At 56.6% G+C, this 15,305-nt stretch overlaps 1 protein-coding gene across 1 annotated transcript in view; it reads right to left on the reverse strand.

Annotated features, from left to right (window-relative positions):
- Positions 1 to 13,146: 13,146 nt before the first annotated feature.
- Positions 13,147 to 15,305, reverse strand: part of LOC309849954 (uncharacterized protein) — a gene marked incomplete at its 5' end in the record, with an annotated part of 35,904 nt that continues 33,745 nt past the window's right edge. Inside the window, 2 exons of the mRNA XM_082703048.1 lie at positions 13,147 to 13,417; positions 13,722 to 13,819. Coding sequence (XP_082559174.1) covers positions 13,308 to 13,417; positions 13,722 to 13,819 — 208 coding nt within the window. The 3' untranslated portion in view covers positions 13,147 to 13,307. The remainder of the gene's footprint in view (positions 13,418 to 13,721; positions 13,820 to 15,305) is intronic.

Genomic DNA, 15,305 nt, shown 5'->3' on the forward strand with positions numbered 1-15,305 from the left:
AGGCCATGCCCCTCCCCCCATCCCCGGGCTCTGCGGGGTCCGCACCTGCCAGGAGGGCTGGTCCGCCCCCACCGGGCTCACTGTGGCCGCAGACAACTCTTGGAGGCCAGGGCTCACCCGGCGGTCCACGCCCCGGCGTCCACTCACAGGCGGTCTTCCAAGTACCCCGCAAGTTGGCATCCGCGCTCCGTCCTAGCAGCTTGGAGAAGGTACTCAGGGACCCTGGCGACCCCGCGCTTTCTTCTGGGGCTTCTTACCTCCTCCTGTAGGTGGGGCTGCCGGCTGAAATCAGTGCTGTCAGATGCCAGATCACAGATGTCCTGCCGCTGCCGCTCCGAGTCCATCGAGGACACGGTCACCCCCTGTCTGCTGCAGAAGCGGGTCATCACTGGGCTGCGGCCCTCAACACCCAGAAATGACCATGGTGACTCCACAGCGGAGCAGGTGTGCAGAAATCCCAGACAGAGCGGCAAAGGGACAGCCCAGATAGAGACTCACAGAAAGGACCCTAAAGGCACTGAGGCCCCACAGGGGGCATTTAGGCGCCTGGGGGTCCACGGAGGCCTCTCTCCCTTTGTGCCCAGGCCTGGGCCTCTGCCGAGAGCCGTCCCCCGGAAAGAGAGCTCAGAAGACCCATACAGTAAGAAGTCCCCCAGCTCCCACAGGAGCTCCTGCCCCACTCGAAATGCCATCACCAGTTCTTACAGTTCCACCAGGGGCTGCCACCCGGTCCAGAAAAAGAGGCGTCTGGCCACAAGTCAGGCCTCACAGCCCCCGAGGTCCCCCAAAATAGTCAGCCAAGAGAGCCTCTTGTGTCCAGCCAGAGTGCCTGCACTCTGCCAAAAGAACCAGCCGGAAAAGGCTGCCGATACCACCACGGGGCAGAAGGCAGCGCAGAGGAACTATTCATCCCCAGCTGACTGTTCCAGGCCCCGAAAACGCAAGTTTCCTCTGCTGCCACACAGGCGAGGGGAGCCTCTGAGGCTGCCATCACCCCCTGAGCCGGGGTTTCGAGTGACGGTTGAGGACCTGGACCGGGAAAGAAAAGCTGCTCTCCAGCGCATCCAAGATGCTCTTCGAGGGGACACAGAGGCCACCTGCAGCTGTGGCCCAGCTAGCCCATCCAGTGCCTTGGCCCTGCCTGCTGCAGTGGCTGCTCTGCTGCCAGCCTCTGACTCCCAGGTCACCTCCAGGGACTGCTCCAGTTCTTCCCAGCCTCTCCCTTTGGGGTCTCACCCTGGCTGCAGTGGGAGCAACGTTGCATCTACCCAGGCCCCCTCGATGCCGTCCGGGGACATCACAGCCTCAGTCACAGTCCCCCCAGGGCTGCCTGCACTGCCTGGAGGTAGGGGCAACCCGGGATCCACTGCCCAGGTCCCACTCGGGGCTGTTGGTGGGCAGTGGCCCGGAGCCAGCACCCTTCAAATCTCTCCCGCGCATGGACAGCCGGCAGCTCAGGCTCCAGACCCACTCCAGGCCCTGAGCACGGCAGTAGTCCAGCTGTCCTTGGGCAGTGGCACCCAGGTAGGTTATGTGGTTCCCTTACCCACATCTGCCTCCCGGGGGACCCGTGCCAGTGCCCAGCCAGGCTCGGTAACCTCCTCTGCTGTCCTCGCCCCTGGCGCAGCTGCTGCCCCTGGCTTGACAGCGGCCCCCCAGTTGCCCAGCGCTGTGCCCCATGCTGGGCCCAACAACCAGCACCCCGGCCCCCCAACTGGCACCACAATGCCGGCCCCCATCAGCATGGGGCTTTCGGCAGCACCCACAGTTTTGGGGAGAGGAGATTATGTTGCAGGCCTGTGCACCAGATTAGGGGCTCTCTGCATCACAGCAGCAACAAGCAGGGCCCCAAATGGCCCACAGGGCTCCAGGGCAAGCCTGGGCCCAAACACAGGGGGCCGCCCACGCCAGAGCACCTTGTCGGGGACCAATGGAGCCAGCACGACGAACCAGCCTGTGTCGGGAGCCCCGAGTTTCCCTCCCTTCAGTCACATCCCCAGGAACCTGAGCCGGAAGAGGTCCAGATCGGACGGCTACAGCACTTCCAGCAAGGCCGCCTGCAGGGATGGGAGCATCCTGGCCTTTCCTCCTAGTGGCTCCACGTCTCTGGTCAGCAAGGCCCAGAGCAGCCTTGCCACCAAGACCCCCTCATCCCCTGCCCTGCGACTGATTAAGTGCAAAAGAGCTGCAACATGTAATAATCCATCTTCGGCCACATCACAGTCCACTGCAGCTGCCCCTGGCTTGGCAGTTGCCGCCCAGGTACTTGGCACCGTGTCCCATGCTGGGCCCAAAAGCCAGCACCCCGGCCCCCCAATTGGGACCGCAATGCAGGCCACCATCAGCATGGGGCTTTCGGCAGCACCCCCAGTTTTGGGGAGAGGGGATGATATTGCCGATCTGTGCTCCAGATTTGGAGCACTCTGCATCTCAGCATCAACGAGCAGGGCCCCAGGTGGCCCGCAGGGCTCCAGGGCAAGCCTGGGCCCGAACACAGGGGGCCGCCCACGCCAGAGCACCCTGTCGGGGACCACGGGAGCCAGCACAATGAACCAGCCTGTGTCGGGAGCCCCGAGTGCTCCTCCTCCTAGTCACATCCCCAGGCACAAGACCAAGGGGAGGTCCAGATCGGAGGGCGGCACTTCCAGCAAGGCTGCCCACGGGGACGGGGGCGTCCTGGCCACTCCTCCTAGCACCATCGCCTTTGTGATCAGCACGGCCCACACCAGCCTTGCCACCAAGACCCCCTCATCCCCTGCCCAGAGATTGACTAGGTGCAGAAGAGCTTCAGCGGGCAACAAGATATCTTCCTGCACATCCCAGCCGACTGCCGCTGCCCCTGCCTTCACAGCGGCCCCCCAAATGCCCAGCACTGTGTCCCATGCTGGGCCCAACAGCCAGCACCCCGGCCCCCAAACTGACACCACAATGCCGGCCACCATCAGCATGAGGCTTTCGGCAGCACCCCCAGTTTTGGGGAGAGGGGATGATATTGCCGATCTGTGCTCCAGATTTGGGGCACTCTGCATCTCAGCATCAACGAGCAGGGCCCCAGGTGGCCCGCAGAGCTCCAGGGCAAGCCTGGGCCCGAACACAGGGGGCCGACCACGCCAGAGCGCCCTGTCGGGGACCACGGGAGCCAGCACAATGAACCAGCCTGTGTCGGGAGCCCCGAGTGCTCCTCCTCCTAGTCACATCCCCAGGCACAAGACCAAGGGGAGGTCCAGATCGGAGGGCGGCACTTCCAGCAAGGCTGCCCACGGGGACGGGGGCGTCCTGGCCACTCCTCCTAGCACCACCGCCTTTGTGGTCAGCACGGCCCACACCAGCCTTGCCACCAAGACCCCCTCATCCCCTGCCCAGAGATTGACTAGGTGCAGAAGAGCTTCAGCGGGCAACAAGATATCTTCCTGCACATCCCAGCCGACTGCCGCTGGCCCTGCCTTCACAGCGGCCCCCCAAATGCCCAGCACTGTGTCCCATGCTGGGCCCAACAGCCAGCACCCCGGCCTCCAAACTGACACCACAATGCCGGCCACCATCAGCATGAGGCTTTCGGCAGCACCCCCAGTTTTGGGGAGAGGGGATGATGTTGCCGATCTGTGCTCCAGATTTGGGGCACTCTGCATCTCAGCATCAACGAGCAGGGCCCCAGGTGGCCCGCAGGGCTCCAGGGCATGCCTGGGCCCGAACAGAGGGGGCCGCCCACGCCAGAGCACCCTGTCGGGGACCACGGGAGCCAGCACAATGAACCAGCCTGTGTCGGGAGCCCCGAGTGCTCCTCCTCCTAGTCATATCCCCAGGCACAAGACCAAGGGGAGGTCCAGATCGGAGGGCGGCACTTCCAGCAAGGCTGCCCACGGGGACGTGGGGGTCCTGGCCACTCCTCCTAGCACCACCGCCTTTGTGGTCAGCACGGCCCACACCAGCCTTGCCACCAAGACCCCCTCATCCCCTGCCCAGAGATTGACTAGGTGCAGAAGAGCTTCAGCGGGCAACAAGCCATCTTCCTGCACATCCCAGCCCACTGTCGCTGGCCCTGCCTTCACAGCGGCCCCCCAAATGCCCAGCACTGTGTCCCATGCTGGGCCCAACAGCCAGCACCCCGGCCCCCAAACTGAAACCTCAATGCCGGCCACCATCAGCTTGGGGCTTTCGGCAGCACCCCCAGTTTTGGGGAGAGGGGATGATGTTGCCGATCTGTGCTCCACATTTGGGGCACTCTGCATCTCAGCATCAACGAGCAGGGCCCCAGGTGGCCCGCAGAGCTCCAGGGCAAGCCTGGGCCCGAACACAGGGGGCCGACCACGCCAGAGCACCCTGTCGGGGACCACGGGAGCCAGCACAATGAACCAGCCTGTGTCGGGAGCCCCGAGTGCTCCTCCTCCTAGTCACATCCCCAGGCACAAGACCAAGGGGAGGTCCAGATCGGAGGGCGGCACTTCCAGCAAGGCTGCCCACGGGGACGGGGGCGTCCTGGCCACTCCTCCTAGCACCACCGCCTTTGTGGTCAGCACGGCCCACACCAGCCTTGCCACCAAGACCCCCTCATCCCCTGCCCAGAGATTGACTAGGTGCAGAAGAGCTTCAGCGGGCAACAAGATATCTTCCTGCACATCCCAGCCGACTGCCGCTGCCCCTGCCTTCACAGCGGCCCCCCAAATGCCCAGCACTGTGTCCCATGCTGGGCCCAACAGCCAGCACACCGGCCCCCAAACTGACACCACAATGCCGGCCACCATCAGCATGGGGCTTTCGGCAGCACCCCCAGTTTTGGGGAGAGGGGATGATGTTGCCGATCTGTGCTCCAGATTTGGGGCACTCTGCATCGCAGAAGCAACGAGCAGGGCCCCAAGTGGCCTGTAGGGCTCCAGGGCAAGCCTGGGCCCGAACACAGGGGGCCGACCACACCAGAGCACCCTGTCGGAGTCCACGGGAGCCAGCACAACGAACCAGCCTCTGTCGGGAGCCCTGAGTGCTCCTCCCTCTAGTCACATCCCCAGGCACCAGACCAAGGAGAGGTCCAGATCGGCCGGCGGCTTTTCCAGAAGGCTGCCCACGGGGACGGGGGCGTCCTGGCCTCTCCTCCTAGCACCACCATTTTTGTGGTCAGCACGGCCCACACCAGCCTTGCCACCAAGAACCCGTCATCCCGTGCCCAGCACCTAAGAGGACGTAAAAGAGCTGCACCGTGCAAGAAACCATCTTCTCCCCCATCATAGCCCACCTCTTAAGGGCCCAAAGGGAGAGGCTTGGCTGAGCCAATAACTACCTGGAGACATATCTAGTGGTGTACTTCCACCTTCCAACATTGGGAAAACTTCCCAATCCCTGACCTACCATTTTTAAGGAAGGTGGGGGCCTGAAGCCTCGTCTGTGATCCCAGGGGCCATGGGCCTTCGGACAGTACACGGTAATCGGGTCCCTTGGGCCTCCAGTCCCACAGCTCCTGGACTCCTGCCGCTGCCCACAGATTTCCCCTCCCCTCTCCGCACGTTCCTCTCAGAACCTTTAGGTAGTGTTCATTTCATTAATAAAAGCCTGTTCTAGTTTCTCTGCATAGCTCTCTTGAGTCTCCTCTGTGGGTCATGTGGGCAAAAGTTGGGGGCCGAATGGAGGCTGGCATGGGAAGCCAGACGCCACCGTTTCCAGGTTCCCGTGGCCCAGTGGAGCGGGTAGGGCTGGAAGGACAGACCCTTGAAGAGTGAGAGTAGGTTTTCCGTTTCGGGGATGGGCCTGGGAGAACACTGGCCTGGGGAGGGCAAACTGGGGAGACTCACCCTTGCCTATTGGAAGCGCTGCTCCTCTCTCACTGGGGACCCCACGGAATCTTCTTGCTTCACAGCCCTAGGGCGATGTAAAGACACTCCTGGCCTAGAGTATGGGTCTGGCATCCACGACTGTGGCTCAGGGCAAAGGAGGACAGCTTTGCCTTGAGGGTCTGACAGCTCCCTGAGCGGTGAGTGACATCCCACTTCATACAAGCACCAGGCCTCCCTCCGTGCATCTCTTCCCTCTGCCAGGCATTTGGGGGCCCCTTCCGGATTGCACTCAGGAGAAGAATGAGGAAGAAACAAGTCACCTGGGAGAGGGAGGGAGCAAGGACGACGCTGAAAGGACTGTCACCCCCAAAACTCCTCAGTCCCATATTGATTAGATACAAGATCACAGCCAACGAACGAGGAGGTTATACATTAGTCTTGGGTCTTGTAGGTCAACCAGAAGGAATGGGAGTCCTACATCGACCATAGTCTTGCCGGTAAACAGAGTAGGCTGTGCCTGGCCCAGCAGCATGGAATTTTTGGCGGAGAAAAACTCACTCATATGTTTTTAGCTAAGTTTTATCAAGGCCTGAGACAAAATTAAGGAGAAATTATGCCATAAACTAGAAATTCCCAATCTATCAGGGTAGCACACCCATCAAGGACAACACAATTATTAGTAGATCAGAACATTCTGCGGGTACCGCCCATTATCTGTGTTAAATAAATGGAAGATAACAAGAGTCAGGTGGAGCTCTCTACTACTTTGTTGAATCCTTAAAAGGGACACTTGAAAACAGGTGCCAGAAGCAGTAGGAAGCCTGATACCTTCGAAATTCACCAGCGGATAAGAAAGGCAAGCATCCTAACTGCACCCCTCCTCTGTTTCAGTGCATTGCTGCAAGAAAAACTTTAGAAATTTCCTTTGCTTTTTTTGGATAGCCCAGATATCCATTACACACTCCTTGTAAAACCCCTCATCCAAGATCCACTCCACTAAGGAGCACACTCCCAAAGCAAGAGTTAGCTACACTCCCAGTCTAAAATTATTTACTCCCCTAATTGAAATATTTACTGAATCTGAACAACAGTGTAACCACTTTATAGTTGTCATATCCTTTTATGAGGTCAAGAAGAACACAGAATTGCCTAACTAGACGAGAGCCTAGAACAGTATCATCAAAACCAAGTATTCAAGGAAAACACCCACCAACTGTTCAAAAGTACAAGGTCACGAGTATAAAATAAAGGGCAGCTGTCCTAAGACCATATGCTAATGAAGCCATGTCCTGTATTTATTGTACATGGAGTTTGGGGCTTGTCAAAACAAAGCCCTCCTGCCCACCAACCCAGGTTCTTCCTTGTGGCTGATGGCATCTTGTTAGAAACATCTTAAATTTTTAAAATGCCCATCACCTGCTGCCAAACAAGCCTGATAGTTTCAAGTGAACTGAGCTACACCACATAGTTCTGAGCATGGACGGTTTTAAGAAATAAAGTGGAATCCTCAAAAAATTCCACAGGGAGTGAGCAGTCAATCTAGATAACTTTCCATCTGCCCAAGCTCAGACATAATCTTTAAAAAAAATTAGTTTTACATGGCTTTCTGGTTTGTTGACACAAGTAACTTAATAAAATTGTTTTGCTAAAACCCTGATTTTTTTCCCCTTTGAACTCACACAGTATCTACATATTCCATTAGTTGCTTTTAATACTTCACTTGTCCTTTAAAAAAATCTTTTAAAAGGAAGAGAGGGGTGTAAAGATATGCAGGTAAATACAATAAGTGCTTTTCTCTAAATAAGCTGCCAGCATGTTCATTGCTGTATTGCTTTTATTAGTAAAATATTGGAAGCACCTTAAAGAGTTTTCATGAGGGAACTAGCTAAATAGTTATTGATATATAAAGGACTGCAATACAACTATTTTTTTAAGTAGCTCTATCTGTACTATCATGAAAGGTTTCCATTACAGTATTCAGTGAAAAAATTAAGTGACAGAACAACATGTATAAATGTGAAACCATGAATGTAAAAAACAAAAATATATTTGTGTGCTTGAAAGTTTGAAAGGATTTTACCAATATCTGAGAAAGAGATGGATAGAAGGGAATTACTTTTTGCTGTATACCTGTCTATGATATTTGTTTTTACTACAAGTAAGAATCAGATTGTAAAATAAAGAAAAATGTAAACCTAGAAAAAATCTCTAAGTGCACAAAAGATATACATAGGAAAATGGATATTTATATTTTCCAGTATGCTTTTTAAAATCTACTATCTAGAATTTTATATCATGGGACATATTATATATATGTAATTTCAATAAAGTAAATTTTCTAAAAAAAAAAAAAAAAAAAGAGTGCATGCAGAGGGGGCAGAGGGAGAGAAGGAATCTCAAGCAGACTCCATTGAGCGTGGAGCCCAATGCAGAGCTCAATCCAACGACCCCGAGATCATGACCTGAGCCAAAATCAAGAGCTGGACACTGAACAGACTGAGACACCCAGGCACCCCCCAGAGGCAACTTTAGATCCTTATCAGTGACCCTGAGCCAGCATGTCTCACCCTCAAAGTCACCCCACCCTGGACTCTGCAAACTGCTTCTCTGTTCACTAGGTGGCTGGGAGCTGAACTCTGTTGCATGAGCTATGGACCCGTATACACTCATTCACATGCAGAGACGATCACACTCACAGGCAGACACACATGATCACATACGTACACACACGACCCACATGCTCACTTGGAGATACACGTGTACATGTACACACATGTCCCCATGCACTAACACACAGACACAAACACACGGGTATGTGCATGTTCACGCTCACACACACATGATCAAAGTCACACACACCGGCACCTACTCAGAGTTCTGTCCAGCTCCACAATAGACAGGAGGGTGGGTCTTGTGGGCATCCTGAAGGCTGCGGAGGCCCCTCCCTCCAGAGCCCAGGCTTTGTTCCCCCATCTGTGCTGCCTTTAATGCTCTCAGGTTTAAACCCCCTTGGCTGGAGGACAGCTGGACAGTCAGTGCTCACTCTCAGGTGAGTCCTTCTGTCCCGGGTGACCCGTTTGGCCGGGTCAATGCCCTCCAGGAGACCCACGCCTGCTGCCTTGGGAAGTTGTTCATTTGGGCTTCACGATGGGAGGAAGCTGAACAATCATAAGAATGCGTTTCTGCAAATTTTGGATTTACCTAAAGACACAAGCATGTGCCTATTAGGCATGGGGGAAATTATCAGCGAATGTTTTAAAAGAACCAATAAAAAGGAAAATATCATTGCTCGTTGTTTTTTATGGATCCTAATGTTTCTTTCTTTTTTGTTTTCTAATGGAAACATCAACAAACTCCCCTCCTAGATGCCGGCCACTAACTGACACAGTCAGCACACGGTAATGCAGGCACGCGGGTACCCGCCTGTCATAATTCATCTTCAAAACTGTAATTGGCCCAACAAAGAGCACAAAATCACTGCAAAGAGCAGATTCAATAAAAAACCGATTTCACTCTCTTTTCCAAAGCAACAAGCCGGGGACGGGAGCTCTTAAGTACATATCAGGTCGCTTCTCCGATTGCCACTCCCACCCCAATTTGATGAATTCTCAGCTATTTACTGAGGACCTACTCCACTGGAATCATTAGTTAGGTACTGGAGGAAAGCAAAGTTTGAGGCAAATTCCCCATGGCCAGGAAGCACAGTCAGGTGGGGAAGGAGATAAGTTACACTGTTATGAAAGCCCCAGAAGAGAGGCAGTGTGGGTGACTCCTGCCAGGGAATCAGGGAGGGCTTTATGGAGGAGGTGGCATTTACACGTGATGGAGAGGCAGGAAGAGGGTGGGCAGGAGCTCAGACTAGCACGGGGGCAGTTTTAGCGGAGTGCAGGGGGTAGTGCGGGAGCGTGCAGAAAGGCAGGTGGAAGGTCCCTGATTGTGGAAGAAGCAGGTGTTGAAATTTGTAGGTGAAACCTGAGCCCCCTTCCCCTCCTACGGTGTGGTAGGACAGCAACCTGCCCCCTGCCAGGCCCTGGGTGGTCCAGCTCCCTTGGCTGCAGGCCTGCCCCCAGGAGCCCAGAAGGGCAATGCAAAGGACTCAGCCAATGCTGCTAATCAGAGGAGGCGGGGGCGGGGGGGGGCCTGGGGGGGCTGTCACTGGGGTCACTGCTCACATGGGGCACAGGCCCCACAGTCAACCCCACAGCAGATGGCTCCCGGTGCTTCCAAGGCAAAAGGTTTTGGAGCATTTACTGTTCATTGATTCTCTCCACCTCTGCTGCTGACATTCCCCTCCTTGAATGTTCGAATGTGCCAGGAAGAGACACTGAAGAGAAATGTTCAGGGGCACAGGAGGGAAATGCTAATGAGAGCCACAAAGCAGAATCCCAGAGAAGGGGAAGTCTCCTGAAGGAGTGGCAACCTGGTTGCTCCCTAACAGGGAAGTCAATTTGGTGACTGGGCAAGAGACTGTCAGAAAAGCGGGGCCCGGGGAACAGAGGCCGGGTGGCAGCCAAGGGTGGTGGGAAGGAGACCCACGCTGGTGCAGGTCTGCTTGCCCGCCGGCCATCCAGACCTCCAAGGGGTATTTGCTAACAGACCGACTGACTGTGGGGAAACTAGGGGTCACAGCTTCTCTGCAGGGGAAGGCAGGTGCTGCTGGGACCTTTCCGTCTCGGAGGATCTTGGCAACATGTGGAATGTGTCCCTCAGGAACGCCCCACCTACACCTGTGGCTCTCACCTTTCTGGGGCAGAAACCCGGACTTGGGGGATCTGGGAGATATTTGCCCTTTCCCTCCCCATGCACATTCCACCTGTTGCCCACTCTGTGTGTCCCCTCTGCTTCTCCTGCGTTTCTCTGCTCCCCCTACCCCACCCAACGACCCCATGGTTTCCTCTGGGACAGACTGAATCTCCAGTTTGGAGGATTCACTGCCTCATTCTAGATCTTACTTCTCAGCCTTCCCCCAGCCCCATGCCACTCCCAAGACCCCCAGCCCCATCCCCCCACCCCACAGCCCCTCCCCCCAGCCCTTGCCCAGGCACCACAGCCCCTCCCCCCCACCCCACAGCCCTTTTCCCAGGCACCACAGCCCCTCCCCCATCCCCAGAGCCCTTCCCAGGCACCAAAGCCCCACCCCTGGCCCCATGCCCTTCCCAGGCCCTCAGCCCCTCCCCCCACCCCACAGCCCTTCCCCCCAGCCCTTGCCCAGGCACCACAGCCCCTCCACCCCACCCTAAAGCCCTTTCCCAGGCACCACAGCCCCTCCCCCATCCCCAGAGCCCCAAGGCCAGGCCCTGCTCCCTCCCTGCCCTTGGGAGGGAGGTGCACCATGGTGGTCCACATGGGTGGACCATGTGACCTGTCTGGGCTAATGAGCTATTCTTGATGCAATGCCTCCAGAGGCTTGCCACGTCCTTGTGCCCTGGAGTTGGGCAAGCTTTCATTCCTGGGATCCCCCAAGAAGGTTATGCACCAGGCAGAGGCGTCACTTCAGATATGGCCTCTGCAGAAAGCTGAGGAAAAGACCCAAGTCTATTCAGGAGCCTAAAGAATGCCCCGCTCGCCCGCCCCAGAATGAGGGTAGCCCAGATCAGCTGTAGCGAGGTGAACCCGCAGAGCCCTGGTCATGAGAAGAAATAGCCTTTGTCTCAAGTCACAGAGGGTCGGATGCTTTGTTCCATGGCGTGGCTGCTCTGTTTGCGGGCTGGTGCAACCCTGGTCATCCAAGCTCCCCCCCTTCCTCCTTAAGCCCAACTGTCATAGGGATGCTCGCTGTAGCAGGAAAGACTTCCCCATGAGAGAGATTCTGACTTTCTTCCAGAGGCTTATTCCTTAGTTCACGTGCCAACATACGGAGATCCATGCTCAGCCTTAGCAGGGGCGACAAGAGGCAAGAGCGGGGTGGTTCTGCAGGAGGCTGAGACATACGCCCTTTCTTCGAGAGTGAGAGAGCAGGGCCAGAAGCCAGCAATCACATGGCAGGGTACCGGCCAAGTTTCTGACCCAAGAGCAGACCACGGGGAGACAAAGTCATCATTCTGCAGATGCCCGTGTTTCTTCTTAAAGACAAATTATCTCTACTTTTTAAAAAATCCCCAGTAATTACGAGTATCCCTTCTTCTGCACACACCGCATGAGCCAGTGAGGAACTGGAATGCAACACAGCCTTCCCATATGTCAGTACCAGTTACGCCTTCTTTTAAAGCGTGTTCTGTGCATCCTTCTGGAAGGAGGTGAATGAAATGTTCTTGTAAATGGACAAACGATTCACGGGATCATGACTACTTCTCACCAGCTGCATCAATTCTAGGCAGCGATGGGACTTGGTGAGATATTATTTACAACTTGTTAAAAACACTCCTTGAGACACTTCGGGCCTTGTTTGGTCCTGGTGAGCTCAGCTGCACGTGGCTGGGATGGCAGTCGGCCGAAACTGGTCCTCCCGGCACACCCACGCTGCCTGGGCCCAGAGGAACTGCATGCCGGCGTGGGGAGGCTTCTGGAACTCTTTCCTCTGAGAGGGAGGACGGGGAAGCCTGAGACATGCACGGGACTTTACTGGGCCATCAACGAGGCATTCGATCAGGCATCGATCCAAGTGACATTCTGTCTGGTGATGGGGTCACAGCTACACAGGGCAAAGGACAAACACACAGTCCTGCTCTCAGGTTGCCTATGGTCTCACAGAGATACGGTTCCCCGTCTATTAGGTAGTCTTCAGGAAAGAAATGACCTGGCTTGCCTGTCCCTTAATCTCCATCTCCGTCAAATTATGAAAATGAAAATGGTCATCACATCCCAGGACGGTGGGGACAGCCATGTCAGCCAACACATGTCCACCATACCCCCTTGTTCCCTGAGAGGACCCTGAGCTTGTTGGGGCGGCCATGCTTCCTGATGATGGCTCACCTTCTCAGGCTCCCTGCGGCCACGTGGGCCACGCGCCCCGGTTCCTGTCCGTGAGCACAGATAGAAATTTTGGTGAGCGCATTCCTTTCTGAGTAAAAGGACAAAGTTTCGCGAGAGACGCTGCTCATTTGCCTTCTCTCCAGAAACACCTGAATGGAACCTCTGACCACGTGGGACCAAGGGGACAGTGACGGGCTGGAGGGGCCTTGGGCTCCGGACGTGCTCCTGGGCACCTGTCAGCCGTGTTCTACTTAGTTCCAGACAGCTCTTGCTTCAGCAGCTGTCTCACGGGTGAACGTGCTCTGGACAGTGTGAGCCCACAGACTGCAAGGTGTGCAGAAAGTACTCCTTGGGGCCGCACTGTGTGGTTACTGATGCCGTGAGCACCCAGGACGGTGGCGTGGTGAGCGGGTGCGGACGCCAGATGCTTCACGGGGTCTGCAGTCCCAGCCAGTGCCACGGGCTCTGAGCCTCAGAGGTCTTTCCAGGCGGACCCCTCTGCTCCTCCCAGCTGTCCTGCCCTCCACGGGGCTTCTACATTGGCCGTTCCAGGAGGATCCAAGCCGGAGCCCTGGCTTCCGTCCTGCACGAATCGTCCGCCTCGCTTATTTCCAATGGGGGTCTGCTCCCAGCTCACTCCCAGATGAGAACCTCCCGGAGGGACCCCTCACCATCAGTAGCCCCTTGACGTTCCCGTCCTTCGGGCCCGAGTGCCGACACTGCCACGGACATTTCAGCAAGGCCTGGGGAGACACAAAACAGACCTCACTTTCAAAAATTCAATCCTAAGAAAAAAAAAAAGAACCATGCAATGTTTGCTTTTTTACTGTGATATATTCTTGTTAACTTCAATATAAAAATGTTTTAACTTCCCTGCTGATGGAAAGAATTAATTGTATTCGAGGAAGATGCTGGGTGTTCAGCCGCAGTTTTGTGCGCCCCCTCAGAGGGCGTTCGGGAGCTCCCTGTCCTGTCGTCCATGGGACGTGGGTGCCCTCCTGTGACCCCTTGTTCCACACACCGTCCCGTCCTCATGGAGCGTCGTACCTCCCTGGCCACTGGCAAACTCCCGGGTGTGCTCCCGTCTGAGAGAGCCCAGCAGGCCGGCTGTGCTAACCGCTTCGGCCTCTGGTCCCACCACACACCTGTCAAGCACAGGGAACATTCTGTTCATCGTGGAAGGCTTCCAGTTACTCGTGTGTGACCAACGATCCCCACACCTAGAGACCCCTCCTCCCGAGGGGGACAGGTGCCCCAGGAGCAAGCGGGCACCAGCTGCCTGGACGCGCCTCGGTACCACAAGCGGGAAGGCGTGAGGACAAAGAGAGCGTCTGAGAACGGATGTGCCGGCCGGTGACGTCCCCACACACCCTCGCAAGCCGTCTCTGCCCCGCACCCGAGAGTGGAGGTTGAGGCTGGGGCAGGAGGGCAGGGAGGGACCTGCTTGCTGCTGGGAGGGACCCGGCACGGAGGGACCCGTCTCCCGCTCCCCGTCCCTGGTATTTCTTATCCCCAACCCCACACGGGAAACAGAGTGCTTGGTGTTCATTCTGAGCGCAGGTCAGTGGTCTGTACAGGAAACCGGGATGGGCTCTGGTGTTGGCCACATCCCCCCAGAGCCACTTCTGTGTCTCCCACTCTCAGGGGCCCAGCAGAACAAGGGGGGCTCTAGGTGTCTCCCCCAAGCCCCTCCCCTCGGCCCTCTGGAGGGGCAGGCTGCCCTCCGGGATCTGTCCATGGCTGTGGGCTAAGTGTCTGAGGTCTAACAGCCCCTCGTCTGCCATTAAGAGCTCCGTTATGGGAGCCTTCATAGCAGGTGTCATTGAACAGACATTAAGACCCAACTGGCCATGGTTAAGGGGACCATTAGCACATGCCTGATGTTTGCCCTGACAAAGGGTGACCCAGCCAAGCACTCATGTGATAATGGGCTGGGAAACACTCCCTGGGGCGAAGAAACAGGATGGGGGGGGCGGGAAGGGCACGCCCTGCCTGGGGCCCTCAGAACATCTGAGGACTCTAAGTCAGCCTCGCCCTGGCCTCCCTGGGTCTCTGGCGCTCGACCAAGGAGGTGGGGACCGCTGCCTGCCCCACCAGCCAGAGCATGCTCCGGGGAAGCCTGCCTTGTGACGGCAGGACAAAGGGTCACGCTGCCTCAGTTTCCCCTGAGCTGACGGGTCTTTGGGAGCCAAGACCAGCGTCAAAGCGAGCTGAGCTCATTTATGCTTCTGTGGGTCTGAAGGGGGCAGGCCCGTCAGGGCACCGACACCCCACCTCCAGCAGAACTGTGCATCCGCATAGGTGGCCGGCCCCACCAACCCACTCTCCCACCTGCAGCCTTCCATGACCAGGAGGCGGCGCAGTGTGGGGTGCAGATGGGCGCTTTGGGTTCAGGTCTCCCTGGGTTCGACGCCCAGCTCTGCCCCCTGCGAGTCAGGCTCCTCTTTTCTGTTCCCTTGGGGCGCTGCGCATACCATCCCTCTGGCCGCCCAGTTCCCTCTGCTCTGTGTTCATGCCTGCACCTGCTGGAGAGTGGAGAGCCCAGGGTCTCCTGGACCCTGCCACTCCCCAAGGGAGCAGACACCCCCTAAATCACGTTCCATCCATGAAGGTCCTTCCCCTGGGCCACGC

This window comes from Mustela nivalis, assembly GCF_964662115.1.
Source record: "Mustela nivalis genome assembly, chromosome: 16".
Taxonomy (NCBI): Eukaryota; Metazoa; Chordata; class Mammalia; order Carnivora; family Mustelidae; genus Mustela; species Mustela nivalis.